General features: G+C 43.3%; 1 protein-coding gene across 1 annotated transcript; it reads left to right on the forward strand.

Annotated features, from left to right (window-relative positions):
• Positions 1-279: 279 nt before the first annotated feature.
• Positions 280-4,990, forward strand: slc32a1 (solute carrier family 32 member 1). The gene is made up of 2 exons (XM_034082271.2): positions 280-1,355; positions 2,521-4,990. Exons 1-2 carry the CDS (start codon positions 963-965, stop codon positions 3,706-3,708), a joined length of 1,581 nt encoding a protein of 526 aa, XP_033938162.1. The 5' UTR covers positions 280-962; the 3' UTR covers positions 3,709-4,990.
• Positions 4,991-8,660: the final 3,670 nt, after the last annotated feature.

The following is an 8,660-nucleotide window of genomic DNA, read 5'->3' on the forward strand; positions in this document are numbered from 1 at the left end:
CAAAAACAAAAGCGCACGAAAATACATAACATTCTCCTCATCAACAAACGCAATACAGATTTTAAACCCGATCCATGTAATCCAAGAAACAACTTGGGTTATGTTAATGCCCCACGTCCTCTTCTCGCTTAAAACAATAATTAATAAAAAAAGGAATTAAGATTTATTTTGAAAAAAGTAAATCCTAGTTTTGTATTTTATTCAACCTTGTCCAAAGAGTTTATGTTTTTGTAAAATTCCAGCCTCCTTTTATATGCGTAAAGTTATGCAGGATTTGAGGCCCCCGGAATGTCATTGGATGTCAGGATGAGGTATTATAGATTATGGGTTGGGGAAGGAATGGTGGGGGTACCGCAAGCACCTCCCCTAGAAATGCAGCAAATCTCTCCCGTTCTCTCCTGGTGGGGCACTGGGAGGGCTGGAGACGTGCTTTGCATTGGCAGGCTGATGAGGACACGTGTCTCCTCCCTGCCTCCCCCTCCGGGCTCCACCGTACCGCATTGGCATCAGTTGAAGCACCTGAAAACCGACAACCAACTCCTGGAAACGCTGCCTGCCACCTTATATCCCAAAAGAAAACGATATTACAGGCCCTACAGAAACCTGTGGCTCGCCTTTCTTCGTGCGTAAAGCTTTTGCGCACACCGCCTCAGAGACTGAATAGGTGCGCTTCTCTTCGAGCATCAGAGCGCAGTGCCAAGATGCAGAAACGGAGCAGCGACGTCTGAAGGTGACATGAACCTGGGGATAATCAAGAGCAGCAGGAGTACTTTGAACAAGAAGTGGAGATAGCAACTGAAAACCGTCAGTGTCTTGAAACAAAACGTGCGCTTTATCCCTGTGGCTGAATCTAATGCAGAGAACCAAGAGCTGTCATCCAAAGTAGCCTCACATTTTTACTGACTGGAGGAGAAAACACTAATTAAGCTGCAGACGACCGCGACTTACGAAAGGAGCTAAACATGGCAACGTTAATCAGAAGCAAGCTTTCTAATAAACTGTCAAATGCAGCCACCACCGTCTCCAACAAATCCCAGGCGAAGGTGAGCGGGATGTTCGCCAGGATGGGCTTCCAGGCCACCACCGATGAGGAGGGTCTGGGCTTCGCCGCCTGCGATGACCTGGACTACGACCACCGGCAAGGCATGCAGATGGACATTTTGACAACCGATGAGGTGGGGGGAGAGGGGAGCGGGGATGGAGGCGGGCTGGGTGGGGACAGCCACTACCAGAGAGACGGCACCGGGCCAGCGCGCTCAGCCTCAAAAGACGGAGACCCGGCGAACGAGCTGAATGAAGAAAAACCAAAAATCACCACGTGGGAGGCGGGCTGGAACGTCACGAATGCAATCCAGGTAAAGATGCACTTCACGGATTATAAACGGGCGGTTGTGATAGGCTGAGTCGCCTTCAAAGCAGCTGTGCAATTGTAGATAAACTCACACCTGCAACTGCATAAAAGGTTGATTATATATTCATGTTCAAAGTTGGATCCCTTTGAAGCAACATCATAACGTTTTTTGTTTTTTGTTAACACTGTAGAAGGGGTCACCTGAATTATGTTTAGTGTAAGAATTTGAACTCCCCATTTATTATGTTCTCATATATTAATGCTGGAGCAATGCAGATATTTTGGAGCAGCTCATGCGTTGTAACGCGCTGAAAAAAGGGAGATAGATGATGCCCTGTGCCCCCCCCCCCTCCCCTCCTCCTCCTCAACACACACATTCTTTGTCTGTATAGTGATGTCCAGTGTCACTGATGCACGCCCCTGATAACGACGTACTTCGCATGGCTATGAATACATTAATATATAAAGAAAATCACAATCGTGTTGGAGACTGTGACCGTAGGCTATAATAGCTTTAGAAATAATAACTGAGGCCTCTTTTTTTTATCGTTTTCGAACGTTTAAGGGCTATTTAAATTGACCACAATTATTTGCAAATACAGCCTATACATAACATAAAGATTGAGAGGGTTTCAATTTATATACAAGGGCACTTTATTACGCAACATAATATAATAGTTTGTGTCACATTTATTCCAATAAGTAGCAGGAAATATATATGTTGCGGAGATTACTTGCTCTAACATAATTCAAAGTGCGATGATTTACTCGAGAGAGTGGAGTCTGCAGCGTGTGGAGGCTATGCGACAAAAATCCCTAGACGCAATCGCTTTCAAGCTTTATCACTGCTGTGGTCACGGCGGTCACCGTTACGTCAGAGTGTGTCTCCTTCAGCTCGTGGTGATGTGACGTCAGAGGCGGGCGGATTGTGCTCTAAGCAAAGTGGAAAACCCACAACAAGAAACCGAGACTGACATCAACTGAAGACACAGGCAGACCAGAGACAAGGCTGCACATTATAATAATACAATAATAAAATGTGTTTTAGCCTAATTTGTATACAAAATAATGTGTTCATAAGTAGCCTATTAATAATCTGATAGGCCTATCTAAATCCTAAAAGTGTAACCCATTTACAATTACCGTCTCTGTTTTTTTCCTATTTGCAGGGGATGTTCGTTCTTGGGTTGCCCTACGCCATCCTGCACGGAGGATACCTCGGACTCTTTCTCATTATTTTCGCCGCCGTGGTGTGCTGTTACACGGGGAAAATCCTCATTGCCTGCCTGTACGAAGAGGACGAAGACGGGCGGCTGGTCCGTGTGAGGGAATCCTATGTGGACATTGCCAACGCCTGCTGCGCGCCCAGATTCCCGACTTTAGGTGGCCATATCGTGAATGTAGCCCAAATCATAGAGCTGGTGATGACTTGCATCCTGTATGTTGTTGTCAGTGGCAATCTCATGTACAACAGCTTCCCTACCATGCCCATTTCCCAGAAGTCCTGGGCCATCCTCGCCACCGTCGCCCTGCTCCCCTGCGCCTTCCTCAAGAGCCTGAAAGCCGTCTCCAAGTTCAGCTTGCTATGCACCATGGCCCACTTCGTCATCAACGTCCTGGTGATAGCCTACTGCCTCTCCAGAGCCAGAGACTGGGCCTGGGACAAGGTCAAGTTTTACATCGATGTCAAGAAGTTCCCCATCTCCATCGGGATTATCGTGTTCAGCTACACCTCGCAGATCTTTCTGCCATCCATGGAGGGGAGCATGTCGAAACCAAGCGACTTCCACTGCATGATGAACTGGACTCACATCGCTGCCTGTATCCTCAAGGGCCTGTTCGCCCTGGTGGCCTACTTGACCTGGGCTGATGCAACCAAGGAGGTCATCACAGACAACCTGCCCTCCACCATCAGAGCCGTCGTCAACATCTTTCTCGTGGCCAAAGCTTTGCTGTCGTATCCGCTGCCGTTTTTCGCTGCTGTCGAGGTTTTTGAGAAATCCTTTTTCCAGGACGGAGGACGTGCGACCTTTCCGAATTGCTACGGAGGCGATGGACGCATAAAACCCTGGGGACTCGCTCTCAGATGTACCCTTGTCGTGTTCACCTTGCTCATGGCGGTTTTTGTGCCACACTTCGCCCTCCTCATGGGCCTCACTGGCAGCCTGACAGGTGCAGGCCTGTGCTTTCTGCTCCCCAGCCTCTTCCACCTCAGGCTTCTATGGAGAAAGCTGCTATGGCACCAGGTTTTCTTTGATGTCGCCATCTTTGTAATAGGAGGTATATGCAGCATATCTGGTTTCATCCACTCAATGGAAGGGCTCATAGAGGCTTTCAAATATAACATAGAGGAGTAGACGCGAGCTATTGCTGGAACTAGATGTTAACTGCAAATCCCCGTTTAGTGAAAACAATTAAAAACACACGAGTCCCTCTGCTTAATTCATGCGTAAAAGCGCGCACAATACACTCGGACATTTTCATACAGTCTTGCATCAATTCAGAAAAAACGCGCGCTTACACACAGAAGGAGAGCCTGTGCAGTGAGGGAAACCAATGCATCCACAACACACTATATGGACAGTACATGTTGTATAAATATGCGTACAGACGTACATATACATATTTTCCAGTGGAGTGAACGTTTACAATATTGAAGTTAAACACAATTGCAAAAAGGGCAGTATGTCTTCATGACTTCACTTCATGTAACGCTACAGTTTGTGATGGATGGACTTTCGACAACATAATGTGATTTAAGATAAGTTCATTTAAAAGAATATAAAAGAAAAAACACTGAAATACCACTTACTTCTTTAGGTGATTTGCATTATGATTATGGGCAGTGAATGTGGTGTTAAATCCAGAAAGGCCTGTGGACACAGAAATAACACAATGGCAATAACCAGCAACCGATGATTGCTTTTAGAGATAACAGAAGTTTCGTTAGAAATGAGGACATTGGACCTTCCCCGAGCAGTTTAAAATATTGGAAATGCACAATATCAAAGTACACAGCAGCTATATGAACTATGCATTGAATGTATTATATTTCAGACACACAAAAGCTTAATGAAACTGGGAAGTGTAAATTAAAAAATCTCCAAATTGGTTTCTCCTGCCTGAAAGTGTAAATGCTTTGATATTTTCTTCTCCAATATTTGAAATGTTCTTTGATGAGCTTTTAAAATCGGCAATAACAAAATTCGCCTGACCTGTAATACACGCCCGGAACCAAATTCTATAGATGGGGACCCCGAAATTCTGCACACTCAATTTACCATAATGCTTTTTTCCATTACATTTGAAAACCCATGACCTGTTCTAAAGTTAATTTGATAGACTCTCGTCTCAAAAATGTGGTGTCTGAATCTGAAAAAAATAGATAATTAAAAGGAAAATGTGCATAGCCTACAGACATTTTTCATTCTGTGCAATCCAATGGGTCCTGTGGAAATGTTATAAAACCGTGTGTGTAATGTGTTATTGTGGTTTCAAAAAGATGGAATGTATATCTCAAAGTCGTTATCATATATCGTGAAATTAATATTAAAGAATAAACAAATAAGTGAAATTATATTATAAAAATGTGTGTGGTTTTATGTAAAATGAAAAACGTTCAGAACATGTATTTTTTTTCTCTATAATAAAAGACAGAAAATGATGGAGAAAATAATCGCATTCATATTTGTCCAAAATAAATCAAAATTAATGTCTATTGACAGCGTAAAGGCTGCAGAGGCCTGGTGGCTTGGAGACAATAATTACCTGTGTTTGAGAGGGGGGGGCTGGTGTACAGGCCTACTCGAGCTTTTACAAATACTATCACATTTATTCTAGATATGTTCTACATGTTCAAGCTTTGTCTATGGAAGTTAAGAATAAATGGGCCTTGCCAAGATCATCGACAGATTTCCTGCTGCAGGCATGAATCCGGCCTTATGGTGGACCTGTTTATCGACCGTGTTGATTTTCTGCGCAAAACATCTGGATAGAGCGATTATTCACTGAATGGGCTAATCCCCAGCTGTGGAAACAAAAAGCTACCTGGTGCATACGAATTCTCGGATGAAGCCCACCCTATAGCTTGAAAAGGGCCAGTTCACATGAAACTGCAGGGACAGAAAAGTGAAGTTTCTCATGTGATCACCAGATTAACGGATGAAAAGCACAAGCAGCTGCCCCTTAAACACCATTTGAATAAAGCCCAAACATTTGTTCAATATTTAAAAAAAAAAACCGCCAATATGGAGAATTCAGTTTTTCTGCGGACACACATCACTGGTCAGTATTTTCTATCAACTAGTCATAAAAACACACAAAGAGCAAAATCACGACTTTAATGAAACTGCTGAAATGACTATCAAGTAATTGGATGAATTTGCCTCTAAAATCCTCTCGGTTTCTCTACACATCATGCCTGGAGAGCCTCCTAGTGGACAGGAGAGGTTATGCTTCAAAACTGAATAATTGCAGTCATTAAAAATGATAAATCACAAGGATTTTTGGTTTGAATAACTGGCCTTCAAGGCACGGTATCTCTCCCTTGTTATACCCTTTTTCAACAATATATAAGTCTCATATATACAATATATGTCTCTGAAAAGGATCGAAATCCCAGATCGTGCGTAAACCCCTCGGTTTCAGCCGTTTCTAAAGTGCCGATTCTGTATCTGTAATGCAAACGAACTGTCACCAGTCCCCCCCCCCCCCCCTATCATGCAAAATGCTCTTTTATACATGAATATGTGTCCCCGGTGTGCAGGGCCGGCCCTAGACTTTTGGGGGCCCTAAGCGAGCTTTGGCTTGGGGGGCCCCCCTCACTCTAGCGCGTTCTCACTACACACAACACAGAACCAACTTTTGTCTTGTGATGTTAGCATAAGCACACATATTGTATAAATAAGCATGTAAACACCGTGGACCTAACCTCCTCTGGTGGGTCCAAAGATTTTTTTTTAAATATTGAAGTTAAAAGCATCAATCTGGTGCACTTTGAGAGCAACATTAAGAGATCTATGGATACATCTCTCAACACCCATATGAAACAGAACTGTAAACAGATTTTTATTTATGGATATTTTACAAATCACTCCCCTTTTAATTTTTTTTCAGTAATTTTTGGAAACAAATACATACATGTTCAAATAAGTGTAGAAACCAAGTCGAATTTGTCAAATGTATTGAACTGGTGATCACAGTTTGACAGTTATAGGCCTACAGCTTTCATGTGCGGAGGCAATTCACAATCAGCCCAGCTGTAGAGAAGACCCTCTCAGCTGGAACGGAGGTTGCGGGTATAGCATGTATATATAAGTTTAATTTGGCATAGTTTGCACTCTACACCGCACTCACTAACCTGGTCGAAATATTTCCACACATTACTCCTTTTTGACGCCATGTCTGTTGTGTAGGAATCTTCTTAGAGTGTAAATAATTACCGGACTATGACTGGTAAAATATGTTGAATACCGGCAAAACTAAAGCTCTCCAGTCAAAATGTCGATGTACTTTGCCGCCACACATGGTTGCCAAGCAGCGCTTATTGTTGTTTAGGCTGGCCACTCATCATGTGTTGCGAGTGTTGACAGGGGGCGGGGGAGCACGCTCATGAACCTCGCAACGGCTGCGGAGCGCATTTGCGCCACATTTGGGCCTAAGATGAGGTTTGAATCTGCGTGTAGGGAGGGGCAGCAGCCATATCATTGGCTAGAACTAGCTAGATCTGATGGATTTGGACATAAACACGAGTGAAGTATAACCGGACGCGAGAGAGAGAGAGATCAGCACCTGCAGCTCTGCCCGCTGTGAGGGACCGGTGAGCGGAGCAAAACACACCTTTAGACGTCAACTAACACATTTAGCTATGGCACTGTGGTATACATTGAATTATTCAATTTGATAATATGTAATCAACTTAGGCATCATTCCCAAAAAAAAAAATGTTATTAAAATATTCATAACTCATATTCGAATACCTGAATAATTTCGAATATTCGATTAATCGTTCCCATCCCTACTGTCAATAGGAATATAATTCAGAATAATTATCATTTCATGCCAAAATCTGTCACAAAAGAGGTTGCACATTTAAATTCAGGTGTTGTTATGGCAACGTCAGTGGCCAAATAACCACATTTACTGCTGCAAATATGTTCAAACATGCTGTCGACACGTAAAGCAGTGGCAACTATGCCACCATTTCAGCTGACTTTTTCTCAGAAATACTGTCACATAAAATCCATATATTTCAGTGCTAGGTTGATGCTTAGCTAAGCTAACTATGAAACACTTTAATTGACAGGATTCAGGATCAACTGTGTACTGTAAGGTAGCTTCTAGCTTCATGTCGAACAATAAGTCAACATTTCCCAGAGAGCTTTCTTTGAAATCACCAGGTAACGCTAACATTACATTTAGATTGTATGACAAAGTGTTTATTTAATATATCTGGCTAGCTATAGCTACTTGCTAACGGTTTAGCTTACCCCGCGATTCAAAGTAACCTCAACGTAGCTGCAATTTCTCCTGGCTCAAGTGCTGGCTCTGGGGTTGTTGTGTGAACCATAGATATATATCTATGGTGTGAACCACCACTTGAGAATTGTCGTCTTTTTTAAGAACAAATGTTCTGTCCATCTTCAAAAACTCTGAGTCTGACAGTTTATTTTAAACATTGTCACAGCTCACAGGATAGGTACCTGTCAGCCAATAAGACGGATGTTTCTTTCCATTCAACTCTCTGGTTGGTCTGGTGCCTTGCATTCACTGAACACGGGAAATTACAATCCTGCCGTCCTCTCATGAGGTTCAGGTAAAGCACGGTTAATGTATTATATGATTGACTCAATAATATAATACATGACTGAGAGTAGGCAATTTAGGCATATTAACAAAATTATTTTTATTTGATTTTTGCTAGGGGGCCCTTAGTGGCTGCCGGGCCCTAAGCGGCCGCTTATCTCGCTTAATGGGTCGGGCCGGCTCTGCCGGTGTGTCAGGGAACTCACCAAGTGTCAGAAAACACAACCCTCTCTTTTCCTCCATACCTAATTCTCTAAAAACGGGGCTACAACGGATCTGATACAGATTTGAAATATCTCTGATGTCAGTGCCTATATGGCCAACTCTCCACCTATCAGGGGAATGAGAGGTTGCCGTGTCATGGTAACATGATGCTTGTAACTCGGCCCCCTCCTTTGCAGGGGGGCGTGGTCAGCTGCAGCGCATGCAAAGACCGGGTTGGAGGAGAGCAAAATGAAGCATGGCTAAAATGCATGATCGGTTTGGTATTTTGAAAAAGAAAACT

The sequence above is a fragment of the Pseudochaenichthys georgianus genome, chromosome 5, assembly GCF_902827115.2.
Source record: "Pseudochaenichthys georgianus chromosome 5, fPseGeo1.2, whole genome shotgun sequence".
Lineage (NCBI taxonomy): Eukaryota > Metazoa > Chordata > Actinopteri > Perciformes > Channichthyidae > Pseudochaenichthys > Pseudochaenichthys georgianus.

What these genes read in the sequence shown, in the direction of transcription:
- slc32a1 (XM_034082271.2), top strand. Translation starts at nt 963, where the DNA reads ATGGCAACGTTAATCAGAAGCAAGCTTTCTAATAAACTGTCAAATGCA. An exon ending in ACGTCACGAATGCAATCCAG is followed by an intron (nt 1,356 to 2,520) that starts GTAAAGATGCAC and finishes TCCTATTTGCAG; the next exon opens with GGGATGTTCGTTCTTGGGTT.